This window comes from Squalius cephalus, assembly GCF_949319135.1.
Source record: "Squalius cephalus genome assembly, chromosome: 1".
NCBI classification, from domain to species: domain Eukaryota; kingdom Metazoa; phylum Chordata; class Actinopteri; order Cypriniformes; family Leuciscidae; genus Squalius; species Squalius cephalus.
In genome coordinates this window covers 9781426-9797002 of record NC_137122.1, presented here as the reverse complement: position 1 = coordinate 9797002, position 15577 = coordinate 9781426, and the positions used below count along the sequence as shown (strand labels likewise).

At 41.9% G+C, this 15577-nt stretch overlaps 2 protein-coding genes across 3 annotated transcripts in view; both read left to right on the top strand.

Moving 5' to 3' along the window:
• Positions 1-14222, top strand: part of LOC307163408 (uncharacterized protein) — a 41071-nt gene extending 26849 nt beyond the window's left edge. Inside the window, exon 4 of the mRNA XM_079879432.1 lies at positions 12701-14222. Within this exon, the coding sequence (XP_079735558.1) occupies positions 12701-12728 (28 nt within the window). The 3' untranslated portion in view covers positions 12729-14222. The remainder of the gene's footprint in view (positions 1-12700) is intronic.
• LOC307162758 (uncharacterized protein) overlaps positions 1-15577 on the top strand; it is a 117091-nt gene that overhangs the window by 83048 nt on the left and 18466 nt on the right. The window lies entirely within an intron of this gene.

The following is a 15577-nucleotide window of genomic DNA, read 5'->3' as shown; positions in this document are numbered from 1 at the left end:
TATTTACATCTCATATCATCAGTAAACCGCTGCGTCACCAAGCGAACAACTGACGTATTTGTATTACATTACAAAGAGCTCCGCTATCAGCCCACGGTGGAGAATGAAACCATATCTGTACCGGCTGGACCGGATCGACACGGACTGGAATGGTTCAGCAAAGAGAATGGTTTGGCCCGGCGGTGGAAAAGCGGCTAAAGTCTCTTCTGTGTCAGTTTCCTGACAGCCACGATGAGTGGCAGGACAGTTTTTTGGTTGCTTTGTTTGCTTTGTATCTGCTTGGAAAGTTTCTCATTATTAGAAAGTGTCTTATTATTATTATTATTATTATTATTATTATTATTATTATTATTATTCTTTAGATCTAAGTCATTACAATGAGAAATTCATAATTATGAGAAAGTTTCAGATTCTTTGTTACTTGCATATTTAAATATTTGTACTTTGTCCTGCTGACGTCACAAGATATAGATTAATACAAAGTCAAATCACCTTCATTTATATAGCGCTTTTACCAACATAGATTGTTTAAAAGCCACTTTACAGTGATAATGGGAAATTACAGTAACTTGTTTTGGCTTTACAGCAGCTCTAAAATAAAGTTATTGTGCAGCTAAACAAGTGAATTATTTGTTAATTTAGGGTCCGCTTACATGACATTCAACTTGCTTTTAAATATCCCAAACAATTTGGACATAGGGAACTGAGCTCCTGCGGGAGTGGAGTAGATGACACTGCTGCGGCAGTGGAGCAAGTTTGGACGGAGTAACGGAGCTCCTGCGGGAGCGGAGTAGAAAGACTTGGTTTTGACTTGCTTTTAACTGTCCGATGAGCCAGTTGGGTGTAGAATGGGCTCCTGTTGGAGGAAGAGATGATGCTGCTGTGGTGTTGGAAACAACTTACTTTCAAACTGTGATCCGAAAGGTGAGTGGGGCAGAGATCTGAGCTCCTGCTGGAGTGGAAAATAGTACTGCTGTGGCAGTAAAGCGAGTTAGGATGGGGACCGTGGCTCCTGCAGGAGTGATGGCCTGTAAGGTTGGGTGTATGAGAAGTTGACAAAAAGAATTTAGCTGATGAGGGTTCGTTGGGCACGTTGAAACGACCACAAAGTCGATCATTGACCTCCGGTCTAGGGTGTCCTGGTGCCATGTGCACTGATGGATACCCTTATGCTTGAACATGGTGTTTGTTATGGACAAGCTGTAACTAGCACAGAAGTCTAATAACAGAACACCTTTCGGATTCAGACCAGGGGGGGGGGGGGTGTTCCTCCCAATCACGCCCCTCCAGGTGTCACTGTCACTGCCCATGTGGGCTTTGAAGTCCCCCAGTAGAACGACGGAGTCCCTAGTCGGAGCACTTTCCAGCACCCCTCCCAGAGACCCCATGAAGGCCGGGAAATCTACACTGCCGTTTGGCCCATAGGCGGACACGACAGTGAGAGACCTATCCCTGACCTGAAGGTGCAGGGAAGCGACCCTCTCGTTCACTGTGGTGAACTCCAACACATGGTGGCTGAGCTGGGGGGCTATAAGCAAACCCACACCAGCCCGCCGCCTCTTACCATGGGCAACTCCAGAGTGGTAAAGAGTCCATCCTCTCTCCAGAGCCCAAGCCGTGCGTGGATTCGGAACCTCTGAACCTCACGCACAATCTCTGGCTCCTTCCCCGCCAGAGAGGTGACATTCCACGTCCCTAGAGCTAGTTTCCGCGTCCAGGGATCGGGTTGTCGAGGCCCCTGCCTTCTATTGCCGCCTGATCTACTACGCACCGACCCCTTACGCTCCCTCCTGTAGGTGGTGAGCCCGCAGGAAGGCAGTCCCACATTGCTCCTTCATGCTGAGCCCGGCCGGACCCCATGGGGGGAGGCACGGCCACCTGGCGCTCTCATACGAGTATCAACCCCGGGCCTGGCTCCACGGTGGGGCCCCGGCTGCGCCAATGCGTCACGGTCCTTGAATTTATTGACGGTCCTTGAATTTATTGACATCATAAAGGGTTTCTGAACCGCTTTTAGTCTGACCTGTCACCTAGGACCTGTTTGCCTTGGGAGACCCTACGAGGTGCATATAGCCCCAGACAACATAGCTCCTAGGGTCATTCGGGTACTCAGACTCCTCCACCACGGTAAGGTGGCAGTTCAAGGAGGGGTCACATAAATGTGTTTTTGCAAAATGAATATAAATCCAATCTTCAATTCCCGTGCTACTGTATATGCAGATTAAATGGAGTACACGTCACCGAAAGCAACAGATGTGAGCTGCATTTTATTGATCATTAGCTAAAATTTTTAAATCAAAGACCGCAATAAGAGAGCGGCAACAGCCCTGGTAAGATCATTTCGGTTCTTTACTTTTAATGAAGATTATTTTTAAGCGTCTGCAACTTACTTTAACTTTGATTTGCGGTAGTTTGCACGTTGGCTTGATGAATAGATGCTACTCTGCGGCGATGTGTGTTTTGACTCTCCTGTCATATCTGGCTATAACATGACAACATACCCTATCACGTGCTCTCACTAGTTTATTTTTTAGCATTTTTTGGAGGTTTGAGCGATCGGATTCATATTCGTCTCAAATTTACATGGTTGAAATCAATGGATTACATGAAGATGCTTCTCTGTTTCACAATCTCTAAATAAAGTTTATTCAATCTCTAAATAAATTAAGGCAACTCCATGCATTTCCCAAAAGCCCCAATATGAAAACTTTGCGGTTTGCATGATCAGTCGGAAGAGGAGCAGTGGGAGCTAGAGGTAGAGATGGAGCAGAAACAACAGAGCAGGGCAAGAATGCGTTTTATCTTGGAAATTCAAACAGCATTTCACATTAAAAAGAGAGAAGGGAGAACAAAATATAACTGTGCAGTGCAACCTCTTCTTGCCAGCAACCAACCTCCTTTCAGTGTCCAATATCAGTGTTCTGTAACGGAAAACGTTACAAATGACATTTTTTGGCATGTATTCTGTAACGAAATACGTTTTGAAAGTATCCTTCCCAACTCTGCATAGATATATATGATATGATATGATATGATGTATTATTTTATTGGTTGAGATAGTGATACTCTCTCCATATTCTTACTATATATTCCATACCCAGAGTTTTGGGAGTTGAGCTCTTACTTCCCAGCGCTGGTTAACCTCTTATGGAACGGCTGAAATTTCGTGTTTTTTATCTAAACGACATACCCAAATTAAAAGTGGTACAGCTCCCATATACTTTGACACTCAGGGGTGTGCCTGGTATCATTGGAAAGGAAACAATCTCTGGTTTCTGATACAAGTGGTGATTCTAGACCTTACTGACACAGAGTTACAGAGGCTAGAATGGAGGGTTTTTATTTCCGTCAAAGTCATTCATCTGTAAACTGACTAATGGCGCGTTTACACCAAAATTACCCGGAACAATTTGTCCCAGGAACTTTTTTACCAGGAACTTTTTTTTACCCCAGACCGGTTGCTTATTGCGTTTACACCACAGTCTAAAGTACCGGGCAGATTATGCAAATTGTCTGGTGACGTTGAACTGCGCGCGACTGCTCCTCTCAGTCTGCGACGGACAGTAATCAGTTTTGAGCGCCTTTTGAGTTTCGAGTTTTAAGTATGGAGGAGATTCAAGCTGTGCTGGTTTTGTGTGTGATGTATTGGTTTACTAACGAGGTAATTAACAAAACGGCAGAAAAAAGACGAGCACTGATACTAAAGCGTATTCAGAAAGCTCGTAATGCTAGATATAAAATTAGACAACGTATGTTATCAGCTATAGCGGACATTGACCGTGAGATGGCTGGGACGAACGCGCGCCATCGGGCAGAAAGAACAAGACTGGTAAGAAATTAATCCATCAAATTAAACCAAGTTGTGAATAATGTTATTATCGATTACGTCAACTTATTTTTGTCACTTTTGTATGTTTTAGATATGCGAGTACTATCAAATGCGTCGTGTTTCGCGATCGGTTTGGATGCACCCTAGAACAACGGGATGGTGGGACAGCGTGGTTCCAACTTTCACCGAAGCCCAGTGGATAAAGAATTTCCGGATGTCTAAGGATACTTTTCTGTACCTCTGTCGTCGATTGCAACCCCAACTGGAGAGACATGACACAAACTACCGGCATTGTGTACCCGTTCAAAAAAGAATCGCCATTGCACTCTGGAAACTTGCGACTAACTCCGAGTATAGAAGCATCTCTCATTTATTTGGAGTCGGAGTTGCAACTGTGTGTCACTGTGTTCACGATTTCTGCTCATCTGTTGAGAAGGTACTCATGCAAGAAGTTATCCAGTTACCAAACAGTGAAAAATTAAAAGAAATGGCAGTGTATTTTGAGCGCAGGTGGGGTGTGCCACAGTGTGTAGGTGCAATTGATGGGTCACACATCCCCATTCTTGGACCAGAGGAGTACCACACAGAGTACTTCAACCGAAAGGGCTGGCATTCGATCATCCTACAGGCTGTTGTGGACGGAAGAGGTCTCTTTTGGAATGTTTTTTTAGGAGCGCCAGGGAGCCTGCATGATGCCAGAGTGCTGCGTTTGTCAGGATTGTGGGACCTAGTGGATAGGGGTTTGTTACTACCTGATGTAACCAAGAACATTTGTGGACATGATGTGGGGTACTATGTCCTTGGTGATGCAGCCTATCCATTGAAGAGCTGGCTAATGAAACCTTTCACCGACAACGGACGACTAACACCCCAACAACTTGTGTACAACCAGAAAACAAGCAGAGCCAGGGTGGTGGTTGAGAATGCTTTTGGCAGGCTAAAGGGCAGATGGAGGTGTTTGCTAAAACGAAATGACTGCAATACACACAAGGTCAAATCCCTGGTAATAGCATGTTGTGTTCTGCATAACCTCTGTGAAATGAATGGTGATGAGTTCAGAGAAGAATGGGCTACGGGTACATTCAACCAGCCTGACGGGGCACTGTCATCCACTGTAGAGGCCGAGGGTCTTGATGCACGTACAGGCCTAATGAAGTTTTTGACTACAATGTAATAAATTGTAATAAATTACAATCACTGGTTACAGACCAGAAACTGTTTTTTTTTTTGTGTGTAAAATGTTACTTTTTTACTAAATTAAAATTATGCTGTATACACTTGCACATTGTTTTTGCTGTGTAACACTTTTTGTAAATAAAAATGTTTATTTGAATCATGCTTTGGTTTTCATTTATTCTGTTATCACCTTCTGTTTACAGGTGAAACACAAATTAGAATATCATGCAAAAGTTAATTTAATTCAGTAATTCAACTTAAAATGTGAAACTAATGTATTATATAGACTCATTACATGCCAAGTGAGATATTTCAAACCTTTATTTGTCTTTTATTATTATGGCTTACAGCTTATGAAACCCAAATTTAAAATTAGAATATTGTGAAAAGGTTTTCATAGCTGTAAGCCATAATCAAAATTATGGCAAATAAAGGTTTGAAATATCTCACTTTGCATGTAATGAGTCTATATAATACATTAGGTTCACATTTTAAGTTGAATTACTGAAATTAACTTTTGCATGATATTCTAATTTGTTTAACCTCATAAGTCACTTATGAAATGACATTTTATATTTATGACAGAGCTAAATATACCTGTATATTTGGCTCTGTCATAAATATAAAATGTCATTTCATAAGTGACTTATGAGGTTGTTAAATTACCTACACTTTGCTTATTTTAACCTGTGCACTTTCACCTGAAATGTTTAAACATCTAACCAGCATCTTACCGTAAGAGCTAAAATTACCATGGAAATTAAAAGGCACTTGATCTCAAGAAAGTGACAACTTTATTTGACACAAGGTAAGTACTACTTACAACATAAATAGTATAATAAACAGTAAAATAATGTGCAAAGAAAAACAAATACAAATGTATTTAGAACAACTGGACAAACTCCAAGAACAGAAACCCGGCCTAAAAGTCTCTTTGCAGGAATGCAAACAATATATACAGATTATAAATGCTAATAATTGTTAATGTGCAATTTCAAGTGCAAACTCAAGAGAAAGTGCAAACTTGTGTTAAATCAGGTGGCTGGGCATTGTGGCTACTTTTTGAATGACTGGGCAAACTGACCAAGAACAGACAGAAACCCAGCCTGAAAGTCCCTCTGCTGCCGCCTGCTTTCTTCAGCTTCCGACTGCAGGAATGCCAACTCCTGCCTCCTCATCTCTCTTTCCTCAGTCTGGCTCTCAAGTAACAGCTGCATGTATTTGTCACGCTGTTCTTGTCCAAGCTGCAGGGCGGCCCGGTTAGAATCTTCCATGTCCCTCAGCGCATCAAGGAAGTCACAATCCCTTTTCCTTTTCCCTATGTGAAGAAACACATGACAATAAATACACAAGCCCACCCTGAAACAATAAAACCATAAAACACTTATTTTAAGTGTTTTCACAAAAAAAATCTTACATTTTAAACTTGTGTTGGGCCATCATGTACCATTTAAGTTTGCAATAACACAAATAATATAATATAAAAATAACACAATGACCCAAAACCATTAGGATTACAATTAGGTCAGTTTTGAAGTATAATTTATCAACAGACAACATTGTTTTATACCTCGGCGTGTGTGCGTTTCAACGGGAGACATGGGACGAGGGCTACTGGTGATTGCAGGGGAAAACACGCTGGTCTCCGTTGGCTGCAAATCATTGGGGCTATTCATTTCATCTGTAAAAACACGTTGAAAAAAGTTAGTTTGTTTTATCACTGCAACGAGTTTAACATGGTATCATATAACTGTTAGATGTGATATTTACCTTCAACCGACTGGTCCTCAGATTCCTGAAGTGATTCCAACAACGCAATTGCCGAGTCTTTCGTCACCGCTGCTCCAGAAAAGGCCGGCCTGTGTCCCAGCAACGCGTCCAGGCGGTCAAACCACTTGTTGGTACGTCGATCGGATCCACTTTTATTGTTGTGATCCTTTAACTTCTTGTAATCTTGTTTTAGTTTTTTTAACTTCTCTCTGCATTGTTTTCCAGTGTGAATAATGCCCAGCTCGCATAACCGACTCGATATTTTCAGGTATACCTTTTCATTGCGGATTGCCGTTTCCAGTTCCCGCTGGATTTCCTCTTCCGCAAAAACGCTTATTAAAGCCTGGACCTCGTCGTCGGTCCAGCGATCGTATTTTTTATTAAATTCCATGTCAGACAACTCTTTAACTACACGAAGCAAAGAACCGCAATTTTAAAAAATGGCGGTCTAATAAATAAAATCTGCGTGGAGTCAACCAATCACAATGTGGCATGAATTCAACCAATCAGCATGCTCAGCGCACAAGTCCCACCCCTGAAAGTTCCGGAACTTTAAAAAAGTACCACCTCGCCAGCAGGGACTTTCTGAGGGGGAAATATTTACCCGGAACTTCATTTAGACCCTGGTTCCTGCGGTGTAAACACACCGAGTACCACCCCAAAGTTCCTAGTTCCTGGGTAAAGTTCCTGCGGTGGAAACGCGCCATAAAATACACTGCTGTAAACACATCTAATGAGATAAAGACAAACTCAAGGTCATAGCCACATGTCTTAGCTTACTACAGAAAAAAGTTTGAAGTCAAAAGACTAAAAAATGGATTTTATATGAATCTTTTTCTACAGATATGTCTGTGTGTTTTTGTTTTGTGCCATTTGGAGACTCCAAAAGGAACTTTGGTTACCAAGACAGCATGCTGAGTTTCAAAGGCTTATAACTTTTGAACCCCTTTGCCTAGAAACATAATCTTGGTATCTGATAAAAGCTAACACTCTGATGTATTTTGTTATGTATTTGGATTTGATGTCAGTCACTTAGGCACAACATTACATTAGCATAACCACACAAAACCCATATTTTCTTCCATTCCGCCTGAGAGATTTTGATAAAAAAGGGCAAACAAAGTGCACTGTCAAAGTTTTTAAAATAGAAATATTAGAAAATTGAATAACTAAACTATGCAAAATACAAATACACACACACGAATGATAAAAAACTATTATGACCGAAGAGCCTGAGAAAATTGCAAAACTGAACTGTGCAAAATACAACACACACACACACACACACACACACACACACACACGAATGATAAAAAACGATTTACATAATATATAAAATTAAAAATTGTTTAGGGTGTGCCATGTGTTGTAACAGTCACTGGTTATTGTGAAGCACAGGCACACATCACAGGAGGAGCATTTCACTGTGGTCCTCTGGTGGCAGTGGACACACCTCCTCCGCCCTACGGTGCCATCCTGTGAAAAATGTACAGGTTTGTGTAAGGCACCTTGGGGAGCAGGAGGGGGTGGCTGTGGAGGGGCTGTGGTGGTAGACCCAACCGCTTTCAGTTCCATCACCAGGGTCTCACGAAAGGCCTTGTGTGACATCACCTTCTCCTGCCTTGCAATGGCCATCTCCTTGTACAGGATAAAGGCGTTGACAATGGCGATGTCGATGAAGTGGAACAGGAAAGACCGGTACCACTTCTTGGTCTTGTGCAGGGTGGAGTAGTAGCCAATCAGGGCATCGGACAGGTCCACACCACCCATGTTCCTGAGTAGAAAAGGAACATAGCCATTACATTACACTGATATTGATGCATTGACATATCATCAAAATTCAATTCAAAGAGTGGAAACTATGAAAACACTGTACATACCTGTTGTAATCCTTGATGGCTGGTGGAATGGAGACATCCAGTACAGACCACTGCCCATCTGCCCCCTTGATCCTTCTCTGGACTGTATCCTCTCCATGTGCTGCATGGATTGTGGAACACATTAGCATATCTCTGGTGTCCCTCCACTGAACAAACACCAAGAGCCCCTCGCGGATCCAGCGAATGGTGCCCCGGGGAGCCCGCCTCTCAAGCCCGCCTGGCCTGTCTTTGGGGAACCCAATACGCTGTCCCCGAATGGTACCGCAGGCCCAGATCTTCTTTGCCAGCAGGTCACGAAAGAGATCTGGGCTTGTGTAAAAGTTATCCACAAATAACTTGTACCCGGTACCAAGCAACTGCGTATTCATGAGCCGCATTACGGAGTCATAACTGAGCCCCTTGACAATTTGTGATCCCTTGCCTTAGTAGATGAAGAAGTCCCAGGTGTAACCATTGGTGGAATCCGCCAGCACAAACAGCTTATAACCCCACTTCACAGGCTTGTTCTTCATGTATTGGCGGAGTCCGCTGCGGGCTTTGGATGCGACCATCCTCTCGTCAATTGCAACACACTGGTGGGGTTGGTAAAGCGCCATGCACACCTGCCTAACCTCATGGTACATTGGCTTAATTTTACAAAGCCTGTCGTACCCAGCGGTGCCTCTTTTTAAGTTGTTGGCAGCATCGTCATCAGGGTCACTGAGGTGGATGGCGCGTGAGATGGCTTTGAACCTCCGCCCTGACATCACACTCGATGGAAAAGAAAAGGCGTATAGCTCAGACCTTCTCCAGTAGTCAGTGATGTTCGGTGTCTCGACTAGTCCCATGTAGATAATCATCGCCAAGTACGACATCATCTCTGGCAAGGTGATCCTCTGAAAGGTGTTTGGGTGGTCAGTTTCTCCAAACTTGGAATTTTTCACAATGACTTGGAGTATATCATTTGTCATAAACAAATTAAATAATTGTAGAATGGTGTATTGTACACCACCCATGAGCTGGCCACCAGGTGGGCGTGCTGGGTGGAAGGATGGCTGTTCAGGAGTGATGTCCTCCACATCAGTGCCTTGCCATGCGCCTTCAGGTCCAGAACTCTGCTCTGGAGTGCTTCTCCCTCCTGCTCTCCCTCCGGCTCTCCCTCCTGCTCTCCCTCCTGCTCTCCCTCTGGCTCTCCCTCCGGCTCTCCCCCTCCCCTGTCTTGCAGGCTGTGTGGAGGTAGAGGATTGGGGTTCCAGCTCATCATCTTCTTCCTCCTCCTCCTCCTCCTCAACAGTCATTGGGGTCCTTGTGGGCCTCTTTGCCTCTGGCTGCCAATCTGATTCAGATGACTCTGGCTCTCTGAAACACAGAAATGCAATGATTAGCTTATCTCACACCTCATACACACACACAATAACATCCCCTAACACTCAGAATAATCCCACTGCAATACCAGGCAGGTGTTTTTATTTACACAGCACCCTTCCCAAAATACAAAGTTTCTGTATTGACCACAGTCAGAGAACTCAAAATGCAATTTATTCAAATCACATCTACAATTTTCCCCTACACACACACACGCACACGCACACGCACACACACGCACACACAATAACATCCCATAACACCCAGAATAAGCCCACCACAATACCAGGCAGGTGTTTTTATTTACACAGCACCCTTCCCAAAATACAAAGTTTCTGTATTGACCACAGTCAGAGAACTCAAAATGCAATTTATTCAAATCACATCTACAATTTTCCCCTACACACACACACACACACACACACAATGAGGACCCCCAAAATGTCCTCATTTTTCCGAGTGTCCTCAAATGCCGGTGTGTTATCATAAAAATGTCCTCAGTTGTCATGAAAACAAAAGCACGCACACACACACACACACACTAGGGCTGGGCGATAAAACGATAACGATAATTATCGCGATATAATTTTTCTCGATAAAACGATATCAAGAGGTCGATAAATGTTCGATAATGTTTATGCGCCAAAAGCGGAACGAAACTCATTTGAACCGCGCGCCACACGGACCATTTATCCGCTCGGCTCAAAGTCCAAACGGCAGCGCGAGCGCGAGCTCACTAAAGTTAGAGCAGATTTACTCTGATCGGTCTCGGTCACGAAATCCAGTGAGAAGCGTTTGAATTCAGCGAGGAACACAAATGTCTCAGTGATTTAAACCAGCTTAAAGGCAGATGAAACAGTGCTGACAAACAGGTGAAACACTGTGCGCAACGATATAGTCTGAAGGCTGAAATTCCCATCATTTACCACGGATTTACTGTTAGCTTAGTAATATTAACTGCACCATGAAATGTGGGATATACTGTACATATGGAATTGCTATTATATTATTAATGTAGACAATGTATTAAAGGACTAATGGAATATAATTACAGTATTTAATAATGTATTTAGACTACTGTTTTTCATACAAATACCATAGAAACCATAAAGTTACATTTTGCCATGATAGTGAGGTGCTGTAGGGCAGGCTATGCCTGGTTTTATCTGTGGTTCTCATGATCTAAATGCATGATACTGGATGACCAATGGTTTCTAATGGTTTAATAAAACTCAGTCAGAATATTACATTTTACCAAAAAAAATAAATAAATTAGCACATGCAGAAACTAAGAAATTGTCCAATAAAGATATTTATTTTGTTAGGGAAAAATGACAAATGTTTGAATGTTCTACCTCAGATTTGTGAAAAGTTCACCTGTTTGTGTTTGTCCTGATATGTTCTGACAATAAAGAGTAGTTTAAAACCACAGTTAACGCTCTGGTTTCTACAACTTTCCCTTAGGAGCAAAAATCTGCCTTTAAACTTTAAAGAAATAAAGATTTGACTTTTATCGTGATAATTATCGATATCGACTGATATAAAAAAAATTATCGTGATATTTTTTTTTGGCCATATCGCCCAGCCCTAACGACAACTAACGTTTCCACGACAAATATAGATGACTTAGACAGGCGCTTGCGTGAACTTTCCTCTGCCGGAGCCTTTAATTCCTTCAGAGGAAAAATTCCAACAATGCTTTAAGTTAATGCTGCCGTTCAAAACCGGCTGCGATACGTAGTCTACATGTAAATGAAAAAAGCACTGAAGAGGATGAATTTATCAAAGATTTGGACATACTACAAGCCAATCCTACTCAAGATGATTTGACTCATTGGGCAGACTCAATGAAGTGAAACCAGACCAAGCTGGTATTCTAAGAGATAAACGGTAGAATCACGCTGCCAGCATCCAACGTTGTAATGTTGTGCAGGCATTATCACGGTGTTTCCGAGTGTCAAAAGAGAAAGTGATACAAAATTTGAACCAATCATATTGCATAGCAAATGTTTGAAGTAATACTTTGTTGACATTGAATGCTTGCCTGGTGTGTGCATGAACAAACAGGCACAAGGCAATCACCCATGACTCTTAACCGCATCCTGAACTTCCTTTCCAATATTTACAGATCGATTTTACACACATGCCTCCATGTGGAAATCACAAATATTTGCCGATCGATTTTCTAAGTGGCCCGAAGCTTTTCTGTGTGGCAAAGAAAATGTACAGATGGTAGTAAAGGTTCTTGCAAAAGCAATTTGCAATGCCGCGTTTCGGCATTCCAACCATTATAGCAAGTGACAATGGAACTCCGTTTGCCTCAAAAGTCACACAATTGTTAAGCAAAGAGCTTAATATTAATTAGCACTTCCATATTCCGTACCAACTGCAATCGTCGGCGGTCGCTGACAGGACTAACAAAACGATAAAAGAACAACTTAATAAGGCATGTTTAGATACAGGCAGAAATTGGGTTGATTTGTTTCCTGCCGTATTGACAGAAATGAGAATGTCTTCATCAGCCACCACAAAAATGTCTCCATTTGAAATTCTCATGGGTCGACCTTTCCCAACCCCTTGGGTCAGAGGTCGCACTGACAATCTTTCCACAGGTGACACGGAGGTGATCATCGCGGATTCCCTTGTAGTTAAAACTTTGAATGGCATAAATGGTGATTTTTCTCTCTCTCTCTCCCTCCAGCCGCAGTGGATCCATGCTAGCAGAGTGAAGGCAGCTCCATCCCAGGGGGACGCATAAGCTTATGCAGAAGTGGACATCCAGCACTGATTGGAAGGAGAATGAGGCGTGGAAGGAGGAACGAGATTGCTGATTGAGAATTAGCAATAATTATCATTGAATCCATCAAGCCATGTCTGCAAAATTGACATCATACCTGTTTGTGCTGACAAACATACTTATTCATACACAAGCCATTATTAGCAGTGGTAATAAAACTTGGCTAAATCAAGAAGAAGAACCACATGCGTTTGGATCCAATATGTGGTAGAGGTTAGCCAACTTCACTGCTAAGTCCAAAGGAAAAAAAGGTTACTGTTATGTTTGCACGAAAATGCCACAAAGTGCTTCTGGACCTCATGTAAGTGATAAATCACCAACGACAGTATCGACTGGATCGCTTGCACCTCAAAATTCATCTGTAAAATGGAGTTGTGGTGGTAACAGGACAATGCCACTTGCAATACAGGTACATGGGAAAATTGTTTGAAGGTATTTTTCCAACAATACGTATATCCAGTCTTCAAATTGAAGTAGAAGTTACGAGATATGAATTGATTTCATTTATTAAAACTACAAGGGACACCTTAGCTGGTGTCCAACAAGAGCTTTGAGGACTTTGCCTAACTGCTCTACAGAATAGGTTAGTCCTGGATCAGCTGACTGCTGTGAGAGGAGGGGTGTGTGTTATTATTGGAACTTCTTGTTGCACGTACAATGATTTAGACAGCCATTTAATCGCGGAAGGTATAAACAACATGACAAGAATTGCTCAAGAACTACAAGGAAGAGATGTGAGTGATAGAAGTGGGTTTGGGAATTGGATCACAAGTTGGATTGTATCTGCTTTAATCCCAATAGGAGTTACACTGTTAATCCTTGCATTTATTATTTGTTGTATTATTCCATTTATTATTATTTTGATTCATCGTGCTATGAATACTTTTGTATCTTCTCAATATGCTTTGATGAACAGAACTGTAAAGTATTCATGATTTTAAAGGAAATGTTTGATTGAAGGATGTTTCATGTATTATTCTACAAGAATGGACATGATGAGAATGATATGATAATTATGTTATATGATAATTATCTTATCAGTGGGGCCATTGTTAGAAGTTATAGTTTTCTCCTTCTCAGCTTTTGTCCATAGAACAGTTATGCATGCTCAGATTCCTTTGTATGTATGTAATGCACATCTGTTATCCATTAATGTGGACCTCAGTGTTTGGCTGGAAAGAGCCCTCTATTCTATGTATTGTATAAGCCTTCTGGACCGCAAGGCAAATTTTACCTGATATTGACCATTTATAGATTTGTTATACAACGTATATATGATATGATGTCATGTATGATTTTATTGGTTGAGATAGTGATACGCCCTCTATATTCTTACTATATATTCCATATGAGCTTTGAGCTATTCTCTTCCTTATTCTGGTCTATTGTTCATTCATATGCCTGATTAAAGACTAAGACAAAAGGCACTTTCGTGTTGGAATTCTTCATTTCTAACTTACTATAGGAGATCTTTTCTTAGATGGGGTTATGGCATCCTTTAGTCAACTGCAACAGGAATTTAAACTTCCACAGAGTAATTTTTTAATGAGTAATCAAATTTCTAATTGCGATTACGATTATGGATGCCGCGATTACGTAATCGCTCAAAGCCGCGATTACCACAAAAACAAAAAAATCCACTCTGCGTGCATTAAGAGCATGTTATGAGAGGCGAATCACAACTACTTCAGAAAACCCAGTACAATAGGAACTACCAGGCAGTGACATATGTGTACGCTGAAATAAAAAGTCTTTCACCTCAGAAAAACTGACGTTCCTGTCAGGAAACTTACTAAAAATGTACGTGCGCCTGAAAGCAAAAAATGGTGTACGCAAAAAAATATTCAGACTTATAAAACCGTTCGTACGCCAGAACCTGCGCAGAATTCACTTTATAAATCCCAGTCAGCGGAAGATTGTGCGCACATGCGTCTTCACCCCCCAAAATAACCATATATGGAGCTTACAACGCCTAGTTTTACTATGCATTTCCTCATCTAAATACATAACATTTGCATATCAGGGTGGCCGTGGGTCCTTAAAAAGTCTTAAAAAGTCTCAAATTCCGTTTTCCTAAAATAAGGCCTTAAAATGTCTTAATTTGTCTTAAATCTGAATCCAAGGGTCTTAAATTTTCATCTTAATTTTACAAAGAATTTTTCCATCATTAAAATTTTTTTTTTTTACACTTTGAAAAGAAAACGTTTTTCGTTTTGAGGAGAATCTGCTGCGCAGGTTCTAAATCTGTTATGTTGCTAGGCACGCGCTTGCTTGACAACGCCTCAGTGTTGCCAGATTTAGTGGGTTTCCGCCAAATTGGGCTTTTCATGATTTGGGCGGGTTTAACGTCGTGTTTGAGCTGGAAACTGTCAGTCAGATCTGGCAACCCTGACCCCAGCGGTGGATTTTACTGGATTATCTGTATTTAGTCGGCGTAGTCTCGAGACAAGGCAAATATGGGTAAATGTAAATTTAGCGACAAATGGCTCGAAAATCCCAGTTTCTCGTGGTGGCTGAAAGCGGTGCCCAAAGATGACAGCGAGGCTTACTGTGCGGTTTGCTGTAAACGGTTTAAGTTGGGTACAATGGGGATCAAAGCGCTGGAGTCTCACATGCAGAGTGGGAAACATGTAGCTTTTGCTACAACCCGCCAACATCAGCCTCAAATAAATGACTTTTGTACCGCCACTGCTAACGGAAAAGAGGGTGCGAGGACACAGCCAGCTCAACAAGCACAGGCATCGTCAGACATCGAACAACATTTGGCTCTACTCCGACACT